This window comes from Doryrhamphus excisus, chromosome 1, assembly GCF_030265055.1.
Source record: "Doryrhamphus excisus isolate RoL2022-K1 chromosome 1, RoL_Dexc_1.0, whole genome shotgun sequence".
Lineage (NCBI taxonomy): Eukaryota > Metazoa > Chordata > Actinopteri > Syngnathiformes > Syngnathidae > Doryrhamphus > Doryrhamphus excisus.
The window spans coordinates 8,046,768-8,061,247 of NC_080466.1; the positions used below are offsets into that span (position 1 = coordinate 8,046,768).

General features: G+C 39.2%; 1 protein-coding gene across 2 annotated transcripts; it reads left to right on the forward strand.

Moving 5' to 3' along the window:
* The first annotated feature begins 619 nt into the window (after positions 1-619).
* On the forward strand, positions 620-13,707 carry LOC131139973 (voltage-dependent calcium channel gamma-5 subunit). 2 transcript variants are annotated; one of them, XM_058089964.1, is made up of 6 exons: positions 620-784; positions 6,104-6,344; positions 9,450-9,536; positions 11,118-11,258; positions 11,647-11,792; positions 12,279-13,707. In XM_058089964.1, exons 2-6 carry the CDS (start codon positions 6,149-6,151, stop codon positions 12,540-12,542), a joined length of 834 nt encoding a protein of 277 aa, XP_057945947.1. In that variant the 5' UTR covers positions 620-784; positions 6,104-6,148; the 3' UTR covers positions 12,543-13,707. The 2 variants fall into 2 exon arrangements, with proteins under 2 accessions (XP_057945947.1, XP_057945956.1); XM_058089973.1 differs by lacking the exon at positions 620-784 and adding an exon at positions 1,476-4,385.
* Positions 13,708-14,480: the final 773 nt, after the last annotated feature.

Consider the following 14,480-nt stretch of genomic DNA (forward strand, 5'->3'; position numbering starts at 1 on the left):
TCCTGCTTGTATGCACAGAAAAGGGAAATAAATAACGTATGTGTTCATGTTTCACATAAGGATTGTGAATGATGGGCAAATCCCCCCCCCCCAAAAAAAAATGCAGTTCCCCTTTGATATATTAAGCAGGCCAAAAAAACACAAGCTGTGGTTGGCAGATGGCTCCCGGGTCGGTCTTTGGACACCCAACCCTAGCTTGATGAACCCACCACTTCATTAATGACAGTTTGCTTGAAAAACACGACATATCAAAAAACAGGCTTCGCTACACAGATGGACAACTGCCAACTACAGTATCCATCAGTCAGCTACAAAGAATGAAGGCTGTATGTTTTTATAATGTTTTTCTTCAGCTAATACAATACCCTAGCATAATGGTGCTGTAATGTTAGCACTATAGCTCACATCCCTAGTGTTTCTAACGTTTGTTTACTCCTTTTCCACTCCTTAAAGTTATATTGTAGGCATACAAGTGCAGACTTACAATGTAAAAAGTGGATAATTTGCACAGCAGTGTTTATTGGAGCCACACGTTCTGTTAGAGATCCACCCCCACCACACATACACACACACACACACACACACACACCCGCGCACACACGCTTGGCACGTGCTACGCTCCTACTAGCTATTAGCTATAGTAGGCGAGCACGAGCCTGTGTTGGTCACAGCTGTGCTTGGCGCCAAAGTGGTGATACTGATGAGAGTCACACAAGAAGACATTAAATAAACAAGAAGAAAGAGGACGAACAGCGCTTTCTCTCAACGAGTTTCTTTTGTGAAGGTCAGAGCATTACTTCATTAATCTTTGTCTCTTTATTTTCCATACGTTAGTGGCGGACATTGTTGATGCGTTGATGTTGTATTAGTACGTATGTGTTTTAACACCTAGCAGAGTATATGTTATGATATAATTAAGTTAATTTTCCTTGAACATATTGGCTCCGGGTGGTAATAATGGACCTTCATTGACGTCGAAGCGTCAAAGAGAGAGCTTGAGGACTTCAGTTTAATCTCTTACGAATTTTATTTATGTCTCCGCTGCCAATGCATAGCCTATACGCTCTTTATATACGCTCTCTATAAAAAAAAGTCTATATACTCAGATAATAATTTATTGTTTACTGTTGTTGTTGTTGTAGTATTAGTACTGGTGTAGAACGGCACTGCATACTACTGGGAATAAAAGTAACCAAAACATTATAAACCGCTCCCAATATGATGCAGCATAGTTTTACTGTGCACCACTGCAAACGACATCGTAATACATTAATACCTCCACAACAGTGCTAGTCAAACAGAGTGTCATTATCTTTGTAAAGGCAGTATTTTTGTGTTGACTGTGATATTATGCATGTTGTGGCTGGTTGCTATGTCTTTCAGGGTAAGCTAATCATAACATTTTTCATACAGCTCTTGGATCGTATTAGATTATCCAGATCATAAAATTAAAGTGGATTGTCTATTTGTTGTAAGATAACTGTAAAAGGAGATGTTTACTTGGATGAGGTACGAGCTGTTCCATTACATTACTATTTAACTAAATAGCTAATGAACACTTTGGGTATTGACCTGTGACAGTTTATTGGTGTTTCAGTACCATGGACAGCAAACTGCAGCCAAGCTCACAAAAGAGACGCTTGTACTGTATTAGGTACAGCTAGTACACATATCTCCACTTCATTAGAGAAATGATGCAAAGCTATAGAGATTAAGAGAGACACCAAAAGTAAGCAGCTATTGTGTTTTTTTTAGACATACTGTATTTGTTGGACTGTAGCAGTTTGCAGCCCACGGGCTCACTTGGCTGACAGCCATTTCTCAACATGCCAGCCAAATAGTGTTAGAGCAGAGATGTAGACAGCGATATGGCTGTTGTTGTTATGTGTGTGTGCAACTGCAGCATAAATGCTCAAGAAGAAGGATTTTGCAGGGATCCCACAACTGGTGCGATTATGAATGACAGGCGACCTCTTGCAACGAGACAGACAATGATGCGATGTGGTCTTTCTTGTGTTGACATTGCACTGCAGAATTTCACATTGTGATGCCAATGAGGATAAATGTCACACAGATATATGCTCGTGTTCATTGATGTTGACATTTGAAATGCCATAGGTTGGAAAAGATGTAAGTGAATTAGGTGCAGGCATTCACTTGATTTGAAACGTGAGCATTTTCCATTGGCCTCACATCTTAAAAGCCTGAGGACAGGGTACATTTAATTGAGAAACACTTGCCTCATATGGATATTGAACAATGACATCACAGTCTGAACAATGCATACTACTTGCACAAATTACTGTATACGTATACTTAGAAACATGTAACGTCAACTGTAATATATTAGTAGACTGTTAGAAATAATTGAAAATGTAATTATCTGTTCCCGGGTCAAGCTGTCACTGTCATAATTTCTTCTGCAGTCAGTCTTTCATAAGAAATATTTGGCATTTTTAACTGCTATATAAAAATAAGTAACCTAAATAAAAGCAAATTCATACATAAATGAACACTTAGGTTGCTCACACTGTACAAAGAACACAAAAAGGACATGAAATATAGTAATAACATAATATATATTAAATGAAAACAGTAAGAAAAAATAGAGAATAATTCCTTACCTTTATCCCTGGCTTATTGGCTGAATGAAGTAGAAGAGGCTGGAGAATCTTGATTCTGGTTTCAACAATAAGTCCACTACTCTGCTTAGTTATCACTGTCACTTTCGTAGGATCAGATCTGTTAACATGCTCAAGGATCCTGCATGGCGCAACCTCACATAATGTTAAAGAGTTTTGTGATTTAAGGCTATCGGTGATGCCGTGAATGTGACAACCTGTCTGTGTGTGTGGGTGTGGGCGGAGGAGGACGGCTGCGTGCACAATAGAAGTTACAATACAATCTTTATTCTTAATGATGGTCATGACAATTGAGTGTTGTTACTAAAATGCAGCTAATACTGGTGGGCTTTTCTCCTCTCTGAGCTTTTTCTCATCTTCATTTTCATTTCCATGGTGATGGCTTGACTTTTCTTTGGCTCTCTGCCACCAGAAGTGGCTGCTTTAGGCTGAGGAGCTGCATGTGAGCTGCACATAGTGTATTCTTCTGGGCCCTGTAACCGGTTCTTGAGAGAATCTTGCGGACTAAAACTAAGTTTTTCTTCACAGAACACCATAAACCGAGGACCACCTGTATTGTCATGAGTATGATAGAGGTGTAGGAACCACTTTCCTGTGTAATTTGGCTTCCAAATTCCAGCTATTTTCTCCCTGGGCACCCATGTGAGACAGCAAAACACACTTACTTAACTGATGTCTCATAAATTCAAAAGTCTTGCATGACTTTATGCATCATGGTAATTTAACATTTTGTGTCACTTTGCAAGTTGAACTCAACTTTCATAATTTTGTTTATCAAAGTGCAGACATTAGCAAATGTACAATATTGTTGTAGTCATTCAAGGTGGACCATTTTCCAGCCAGATGAACACTGCAGGGGAAAATACTTCAGTGGTATGCCACAAATATTATAAGTATACTGTATCTAAAGCAGCTATAATTTCAAACATGGATGCATTTTTCAGTAATGTGAGCATCAAGGCAGTTAGTTAGTTTTTATAATATTTAATATGTTTTTCCATACACATAGTTTTAACTTTTCGTTAAATATCACCAGATTTGCATGCATGTTTGTGTGCTCAAACCCAAATGGCTCTGGTGTTTTTAAAATTCCATAATCCCTACAAGTCTTTAACTTAATGCTATGTATACTATAACTTTATAGGAGAGCAGTTACAAAGTTCTCAAGCAGTTTTTCCTTAGGAAAGTCACATCATACATACTAAGTGGAATACATTGTTTATCTACCAGCACACATGATGTAGTCAAATTTATTTTCAGTTCTTTTCAGAAGTAAATCCACACATATTAAAACCTTATGTGGCAGATAAATGCATCGTGTTCATTCTTCATTTTGTTCCACGGATATAGATGCAGGCATGCAGTGTATAGATATAGATCATCGGCATTTGTGGAAGAACATGCAGGTTATGACTCAACATTCATGGCGACAAATGTACAGCCACGTACAGCCACATGTTTTCTTCTCTTTCTGCTGGTCAGAATCCCTAAATGCATTGTTGACCCAGTTAGCAGATCTCTATGAGCACGTCTGTAAATGTAGTCCCTTGGTGACCTCTGGGCGGGCAGGCAACAAACACAGCGTGAGATGGCCACAGAGGAGCCTGAGGACAGCAGCAGTGTAATGCACAAGAGAGGAGACTCAAGTGAACAAGGCTTGGGCACAGCTGGACACAACCGCAGTCATTCTACCTTTGTTCGACTGACGAACACATGCTGAGGAGGAGGACAGCTAATGCTACAGTATGTACAGTGGTGTGGAAAAGTGTTTGGCCCTTTCCTGATTTGTTATGTTTATGCATGCAAGTGTTTCAAATCCTCTAACAAATTGAAATAGTAGTCAACGACAACACAACTGAACACAAAATGCCGATTTGTAATTCCCCATTGTAAGTGACTACTATTTCAATTTGTTTGATGATGTGAAAAAAAATGTCACTGTGAAAACAAAGGGGGGAAACACTTTTTCATGTATCTGTTACAAAATATATATATTGCACGTTCCCTCCTATGAAGGAAAATTTTCTACAAGATATTAGAGACTTTTGGGGACATTTTTCTCCATTCAGAAGATCATTTGTGAGGTCGGAGGTCACTAATGGACCGGAGATCGGTCCGGAGGTCTGCAGGCTCCCTTTCTCTGCTGGAAAGATATTACTATTTGCTTTGACGAGGTTATTTTTTACTAAGTGGTTTTGAGTGACAATTTTGGCCAAGTGGTGAAGGAGGATTTTCCCTATGATTTTCCCTGCTTTTCTTGTGTGAAACATCATAATTTAGTATGAAATGGCCATCGAAAGGCTTTCCTCCTGCATTACTTCAGGTTGTAAACCCTTGCCCAAACAGGCAATTTAGTAGAATTTGTATAAAACATTCAAGGAGACTTAATGCAAGTCTGTTACAGGTTGTTAATTAATATTCGGGCTGTCAGTTAGCAAAAAAATGTGAAATTAATATTATTATTATGAAATTATGAAATTATGAAATTATGAAATTATGAAATTATGAAATTATGAAATTATGAAATTATGAAATTATGAAATTATGAAATTATGAAATTATGAAATTACGAAATTACGAAATTATGAAATTATGAAATTATGAAATTGTGAAATTATATACTGGTTTTATTAAAGCAATTTTATTAAAGCAATTATGTGCTTTGTGTCAGATGTTAATGTTAATTTTTTGCTTTTTTAATTTGGGTTAGGAAGGTTAATTTCCTGTTGCCAATGGATTCACCCAATCCCCAAATCTACCAAACAAGAGTTAATTAAACCACTGTACGACAAAAATAGGATACATTAAGTCACTGAATGGATGACCTAAAGATTGCGTTGGCTGTTAATTATGCATCTCTTGTGCAGCATACATAAAATACTGTATACAGCTGTAACACGAAGACGTGAAATTAATGGTGACTGATTGCACCATGGTTTGAAAAAAGGTTTAATGATGGTACTTGCTTGGTCATTAATGCATGTCTCTTGAGGTTTGAAATGTTTGCAATCAAGATCATCCAATCATTTTTAATCTTGCTGCTATGACTTGCTGGCCTGTAGCTCCAAGATAAAGGACAGATCTAAAAATAGCATTAAGGAGTGAATTTTGTGTGTGCATTTTATGTCGACATGCACACAGATTTTGAAAATGTCCATATTGGATAAGAAGGGAAAAAGTTCCAAATCCTTCCACATAAATCCAGTGCATCTTTTCAGCCCCATAGTGAGTGCCTAATACTGCAGCATACTTAGAGCTCATTATGTAAAATCAAGTCCATTCAACACCAAATCCTGTGCCAAGTTTGCCAGCACCCAAGCTACTGATGAATGTGGGCGCTCTCTAACATATGAATCATTTCATTGTTTTATATTACAAATCCACATACTGACACATAATGAACACAAACAAGTTATCCAAGCTTACTGAAAATCACATTCATGTATTTTTTTCCCACCCAGCTCCCCTTTCTGCTGGCGGCGCCCCTTTGCTCTTGAGGCTGTGGTATGAGCCTATGTGGCAGGAAGGCGCTGACGTTGCTGAGCAGCGTGTTCGCCGTTTGCGGCCTAGGCCTGTTGGGCATCGCCGTGAGCACCGACTACTGGCTCTACCTAGAGGAGGGTGTCATCCTTCCACTCAATCAAAGCACCGAGATACGCATGTCCCTCCACTCTGGCCTGTGGAGGGTTTGTTTCTTGGCTGGTAAGTTCATAACAAGACTGGATTCTACAGTGTTGTGTAAAATCCAAACCTTCAAGTGAGAAAGTGATTGCCGCCTACATCTAATAACTGGTTGGGGCTCCTTAGCACCAGCAACCACAATCAACTTGCGATGATTCTCTTACAGCACTGTGGAGGAATTTTGGCCCACAAAATATAAGGAAGAAGGATCCTGAACCACAGTGTGCATACAATGCTATGTCTAACAACCCTTGTACTTGCTAAATACTCTTCACTTCTTAGGACTACTTAAAGTATTACATTGTCTGTACTTACTCATCATCGTGTTTTTTTTTTATCAACTATTAACTTTTTTATCCCTTATCATTATTTTATATAGCATTTTGTATATATATGTTGGACAGTGCACGGTAGACGAGTGTTAGGTGACCCCGGTTTGATTCCCCGTTCCGGCATCTCTGTGTGGAGTTTGCATGTTCTCCCCCGGTTTCCTCCCAAATTCCAAAAACATGCTAGGTTAATTGGCGACTGCAAATTGTCCATAGGTATGAATGTGAGTGTGAATGGTTGTTTGTCTATATGTGCCCTATGATTGGCTGGCAACCAGTCCAGGGTGTACCCCGCCTCTCGCCCCAAGACAGCTGGGATAGGCTCCAGCAACCCTGCGACCCTTGTGAGGAAAAGCGGTAGAAAATGAATGAATGAATGAATGAATGCTAGGTTAATTGGTGACTCCAAATTGTCCATAGGTATGAATGTGAGTGTGAATGGTTGTTTGTCTATATGTGCCCTGTGATTGGCTGGCCACCAGTCCAGGGTGTACCCCGCCTCTTGCCTGAAGACAGCTGGGATAGGCTCCAGCATGACCGCAACCCTAGTGGGTATAAGTGGTATAGAAAATGGATGGATGTTGTTAGACATAGCATTGTATGTACACTGTGGTTCAAGATTCTTCTTAAATTAATAATTTCTTCCTAAATTGTTTTGCTAGTTTCAGATAACTCTGCTGCTCAAACTCAGACTTCAACACGAACCCTGTGGTGTTGTGCAGACATCCACTTGCTCACTTTTCATTAGACTTGTGTAACTGTCACTGCACTAAGTTTAGTCACAGGATGACAACATCCAAGGAAGATGCTGCTGAAAGCTGCTGCAGAGAACTGCAGCATGTTCTGTTACTTTCACACTTAAGGTGGAAAGCAATAATTTCTTTATTTGTGACTGTTAACAACACTTTCCACTCACTCAGCATGTTTTGTCTGTCTGTATGTCCTACAGAACTGTCGTGAATGTTTACTTTGCTCTACTGTTAATGTTCATCTTTGCCCACAACATAAATATTTAAGCTCTGTGCAATGATAAAACCAGTATGTCTCTTGTTATTAGCGATCACCCAACTGTCTCTTCTTGTAGGCTTGCATTTACTCCAGTCATCCCCCATGATTTACCCTCCAGGCCTTTTTAGTAATGCTCATCCTCTACAGCCCAGCTGTATCCTGTATCTCTATTCAAGCCCAGGAAATGAAAAAGCACCAATTGCAGCATTACAAAAGCAGGATCTCTTATTGCATGATTCTAATTTACAAAGGCACACTTAAGAGTGCTGGAAAAGAACGGCTCACTATAGATAGGACTTGTGTTTTCTACAGCTTTAACCATCTCTTATCCACTGTTGTTACTAATTATGTTGATATACATTTCATATAAATCCCCAGTTCCCAGTTGTTGGCTCTAATGTGTTCACGACACGTACAGTATATAGGCAGGCATATTGTCATCTGGGTGTGATTAGGTAATAGATGCTTTTCTGACACACAGAAGGCCACCCAGGACAATCTAATGTGCCACCCTTGTGTTTTAAGGGTAATTGAGTGGCCTTATTGCCCATTAACTGCTGTAGAGCACACTGTTTGACCTACAATAATCACTGGCCATTATCACGCGGTGCAGTTAGGCTGTGGGAGCATGAATGGGGTTACATGGCCTTTTGTTGTTGCTTTGTTGTTTTAATGACCTTTGTCACAGAAAAATACATGAACAGAAAATAAATAATAGGATAGAATCCCATTAGAAGATCATTTTACAGAGGGATGGCTCAAGATAAAACTTAAATAATGTAGATTAGGGTGGGAATACGGGAATGTATAACTACCAATGAAGCGCGCATACATAATATCACCATATCTATGTTGTCACATTCTACTTTTTTATTTTCCCCACTAGGTGACAATGTAATCTTTTTTTGTCTTTTACACAGCACTTTATGTTTGTGTGTTTTATGGGTTATGCAGAGCTCAGAGATTTTAGTAATTTATTGTAAGTAGGCTTACACGTGGTCATCCTCGCAGTCCAGCCCTGCACGCGCCAGGCTTGACAAATGCCAATGGCACATACAGTATGTCCACTGATTGAGAGTTTATTCGAGCAGCATTTGCCAGCAAGGTAAAAGCTGTCAACTCACTGTGCAACATAGCGGTGTCCAGTATGTAGGTTTTATATATCTGTTACTGCATTACACATTGTATTTCTGTTAAAAAATATAAAAGATTAAAACTTAGCCCGTGAAATGATTACATTTTCAAATCAGATTAATAAAATATTAATAAAATTAATTTATCAGGATTGCTATGGTGATTAATCAGGATTAATCACTATAGCAAGTATGTCTGAAATATGCCCATTCTTACTGTATTTAATTAACAGAATCATGTAATTTAAGGTAAATGTACTTGTTCTCAGTGTATTGTCCAGCATACTTAAATGTTACAAAGTGAGTGATAGTGAGTAATCTTCCTGTTTATTTACACACTCACACGCATGCATTATTAAGCCATTTTTGTGATGTTCGGAATGTCCCTGAACGCATCTCGCCGGTCTTGTAATGAGAATGAGGACGTGTTGTTCCCAGGATGAACAGACTAGGGAGGTGTGTGAGTTGGAGATGCATACAGTATATGGCGTTGCAGTTGTACTGCTGCTGATGTGTTCAGGTCACAATGAAGTTATAAAAGAGAGTCAGATTCTGTGTGTCAGACTATCTTCTGTATTTAACTGGTCAATTTCAATAGATCCATTTTTTATGTTCAGAGTGATGTAATCTCAACTTTTTTTTCCTTTTCATTCTAGGGGAGGAGAAAGGTCGATGTTTTACCATTGAATATGTGATGCCCACTAAAGTCCAAATGACTTCTGAGTCCACTGTCAGTGTCCTGAGTAAGTAAGTCAGGTCTGGAGTTATGTTTAACTGCAGGCACTGGTGTGTTTTGACTTTGACTTAGCTTCATTACTGTTCCATCACAGTATGATAGAACAGGCCTACACTGTCGGGGCCTTTCAGCTTTATACATATCAGTAATACAATGACTGGATCTTAACATTAGCAACTATTAAATCACACTATGGCTCACTGAGATAGTATGTCTGATCCAATTCCTATGGGCAGTCCACTCCTCATAAAAGTATATAGAATGTATCAAATATCGAACTGTACCATTTTACTGTATGGATGACAAGAGCATGGTTAATCCCCAAGAGCATATGCGGTTCATGTGTGGACAAGCTACCAAGACTTCTGAGAGTGATGATGAAGAGACCCACTCTAAACCTCAATACCCCATTGCGTCGTCCACCATCAAAGCCTTTCCATGCTCTCCACGCGATTACATCATAGCCACACTAGGCAATAGCATTGAGAAAAAAACCAGGAATAGGAAATGTGTCTGTGTATTTCACAGAGAACTTGGAAATTAGGATATTATGGAACTGATGTGTTTTCTCAAAAAACACAATCAGTTCATTTTATGTGACGTATACAATACTTGTCACACAACCACAATTGCTTTCAACACAACAGGACAGAAGAGGTGAGGCTTGGGTGTTAAACTTTACACGCCGGTCCCAGCCTTGCTGGGTTTCACGTGATGTCACATCCAGTTGTTGTCAGCCCCGCCTCAAAGAGATGGGGGGTAAATAATATTTGGAACTAGAAGTTATGTAAAATGTGCAGAATATGCAAATTATATACAAAATATATGATCTTGCGACGTTTAGGCCAGCCAATAGCTCCTTTTCTTACTGAAAAACAGTGGATAGCACAGCATTCACACAGGCACCATTGTTGATGTGTTAACGGCAAAAGATTCCTGTGCTGTGTTCAACCCCCCCATTTTGGCTGGTGTGCTTCACAGTGTCTGAGAACAGCATCGTGGAAAGTAGAAATAAGCAGGTTTGTCAGCAACCAATAGGAAGACACTATGAAATGAAGTTGACGATGACCATTTGGGTCAAATTCAAAGCAGGTGGAGGAGAAATTAGGCGAAAAGTTTTTGTATGGGACTCAAACAAAGGTGAATTGTGGTCATGTTAGCTGACTAATGCTAACTGTATTTAAGTCCTGAGTTAATAACACCATCCCAAGTTGGCTCCTTTATAACAGTGGCAGTTCTCTAAAAAGTTTTATACTATTCGCTCTCCATGAAAGGTCAAACTTGGTCTTGATTTGATATCTTAAATAACAGGGTGCCTGTTATAAGACCAGTTCTAACCTATCATCACCCCTCAATGACCCAAATTGTGGATTTTTTCCACTCAAAGACGTCTCAAATATCAGTTTGCAACAGTTACACAGATATGAACCTCATAGCGGAGTAGCAAGTAAATCACATAAAACATGAGGTACGTTCAGGTATATGGGGTCATTTTTTTTATGCCCAGGCAAACGACACAATCACTTGATAATCACTTTTGATCATTCACAAAAAACGTTATTTTATATGTGCAATTTTTTTGTTGCAGAGATGATTCGCTCAGCCACGCCTTTCCCACTGGTCAGCCTCTTCTTCATGTTCATTGGTTTTGTCCTCAGCAACATTGGCCACATAAGACCCCATCGCACCATCCTGGCTTTTGTTTCGGGAATATTCTTCATCCTGTCAGGTATTATTCCCTTTATCTTAATATCTTTATCTTTTCTCGTCATTTTGGCCTTTATGCCATAAGTAATGCCTTAAATTGACATATTCAGGGTGCCATTAGTCAGCTCCCTGTGACCCTTAATAGAACAAGTGAATGTATTGAACACCCAACACTGCTCAAAACAAAAGCAAAAAGGACTGTCATGGGAATGTAGAATGCCTCCCATGTTTGGGAAATCTCAACACTCTTCTTGCATATAAAGCAAAATGACCATTAATGAATGCCCTGCTTTACACAGCACAAGTTGAGCTTGATTAAAATTATAGTTGAATCCTTGGTTGCTATTGATTCATAATAGGCAGTATTGATACACAGAAGAAAAGACTCATTTGTTGTTTCTGTGTTGCAGGTCTCTCTCTGGTCGTTGGTCTCGTGCTGTACATCTCCAACATCAATGATGAAATGTTAAACAGGACCAAAAGCAATGAGGCGTACTTCAGCTACAAATATGGCTGGTCGTTCGCCTTCGCTGCCATCTCCTTCCTCCTCACTGAGGTAAACGGCAGTATAACAATGTCATGGAGTTCCTTTTCGGCAAAACGCCAGCATTGTAAACGATATTACTGCCCAAGATGGTCTTGGCGTCATCTATAAAATGGACAATGATAACAGCATAAGCTGTGTAGTGCTCTCGTTATTCAGGCTTCCTCCTCCCAAAAAGCCCCCCAGGTGTGTAAGGCACACACTATTTGAATAATGTATTTTATATGTGACTTAGGGGTTAATTGAAGTATCATTTAGATCCAACATAGCATCACCTGTATCGTGTAATCACAGTTCCCCCTAGTGGACAGGCTGTGGAATAAAACAAACTCTAAGTTATGGTTTTATGAAATTGCATGTGGGAAAATATTAGCAGTGTTCTGTCCATTGAATTCATGAAACGATAACCAAGTTGTGGTGTGTGTATTTTACTTCCTGGTCAACTGGTGTAGACTTGGAATGGACTGTGGTCTCCTAATATTTGTACTGCTATTACAGACAGCGGGTGTGATGTCCGTGTACCTGTTCATGAAGCGCTACACGGCAGAGGAAATGTACCGGCCCCACCAGGGATTCTACCGGCCTCGTCTCAGCAACTGCTCCGACTACTCCGGCCAGTTCCTCCATCCGGACGCCTGGGCCGGGCGTGGCCGCAGCCCTTCTTCCATCTCTTCCGAGGCTTCCCTCCAGATGAACTCCTCCAACTACCCTGCCCTTCTCAAGTGTCCGGAGTACGAACAGATGTCGTCGTCGCCATGCTGAAACACAGTGTGAAAAGTTACTGTGGTGTCACCCTGTCATTTTGATAGGTTGCACATTCACAATCTAATGCAAAAGCTGTATCAAAGAAGATGTCATCATGATACAGTATATTTGCCAAGCTAGAACAAAGTCTTCAGGACTTGAAATAAGTCATTCTAAAATGATGCTCAGCTTACGGCAGACATATTGCCACTAGGTCCACTTTATTATGTCACCAAATATTTGAATCAATGCTTCAAATGATGAACTTCATCAAATAAATGTCAATCTTATTAACAGCTACTGGATGTGCATTTGGAGTGGGAGGTGTGCAAAACATCAATAAATTCCCCTCAGTAAAATGACCTAAATGACCTTCAGTGAGACAATTAAAGCTGTACTGTAATGTATTTCAAGGAGCAGGAGAAAAGTAGATTTGATTTGATTTGGGTTCTAATGGAAAGTATTATTTTGATACATGTGATTGTATGATGTATATTATAGAAGGAAACTGCTAAATGAGATTGTACAACATCATGATTAGAAAATCTATTTGCAGATAGATATTTTTGTAATTTATGCCCTTAAGTGTCATACATTAATCTAAACATTTCATGCAGCATTAAGAGTGAGTCAACATATTACACAGAAATGTGTCGTCTTGTGCAAACATTTTATCTTAGTTGACTATAATAATAAATATTGTTGATATTTAATTGGAATTGAGTTGCATGATGTGGACCCATAGATATACATTATTAATGGTAGGCAACATGTGGTTGCTTTTCTGCAGATCTGTAAACCTGTTTATTTAGTGTTTGTCTAAAAACATACATTACTCTCCAACACTGTGTTTGTATATAAACCATTGTGATCATTTCTAACTTTGTAAATGGGAACTCGTTATGGGTGTATATACTAGTACTGTATCAGCTTTGGATAGAGGAGCATGGACGTATATATTTATGTATGTTCTGTTGTTCATTCAGAATAATGTGCAAAGTACTGCTTTACCTCTGCATCACATTGAGAATGTGAGCTTTTTCATTATATGGAAGTGGAAACTACTTAGATGCTTGTCACAATAATCCAAATGTACATTTGAAATATTGTGTATTTTTACAATCCAGTTTCCTGGTGTTCAACGTGATTATACTCCATGGAATAAAATTCAGTAGGATTTGCTAAATGATTATTTTTGCATTATTATGATATCAAAATATGAATGGCAATTTGTATTAAAAACACTCATTTTGATGCACTGCCGCCCCCTGCTGGCTAAACATGCAAGAAACGAGAAACTGCAAATTTGATGTATACAATAATCAACCAATTCATGAGGGCTTGGACAAATTTACACGCTTCTCTGAGTCTCAAAATTATCAAAATATTGGACATGCATGAGTCTGGACCAACGTTCTTTCATGGCCGTGGTCTATAAAATAATGCTTGAATGAGTTTAGTTTGGAAAAAAGTTAATTATCAAAAACCCTTGGCATGAACTACAACAGAGATGGTAGACGGCCTTCTCTCAGACTCAGGTCTAACATAAATCTAAACTCAAGCATATTTCCTGAAGGTGTAATTGCAACATGCCCATGCCATTCCAACATGGCGCAGTCAGAAATCATAGACATACATCAGCTAGAATGAGATGCAATATGGGACCATGAGGCAGTGGGAAACAGCTTGACTACAGCATGAAGTGATTGCTTGATGGCCTCCCCGCTGAGAATTTTCAACTATTGACATGATGAGCTGGAACATTCCTGCAGTGATTGCCTCCATCAATGTTCTGCAAGCCTCACTGGCGGCATTGCTAGTGCAGCTTCACACTTTTACAGTTTTAGCAAACTATTTCCTTCATCATTTGGATATTCTTATGCTTAAATCTTGCTCAAGGGCATGAAGCCACAGGGTCAAATCAATGGATAGACTACATTCATTCATTTTCTACCG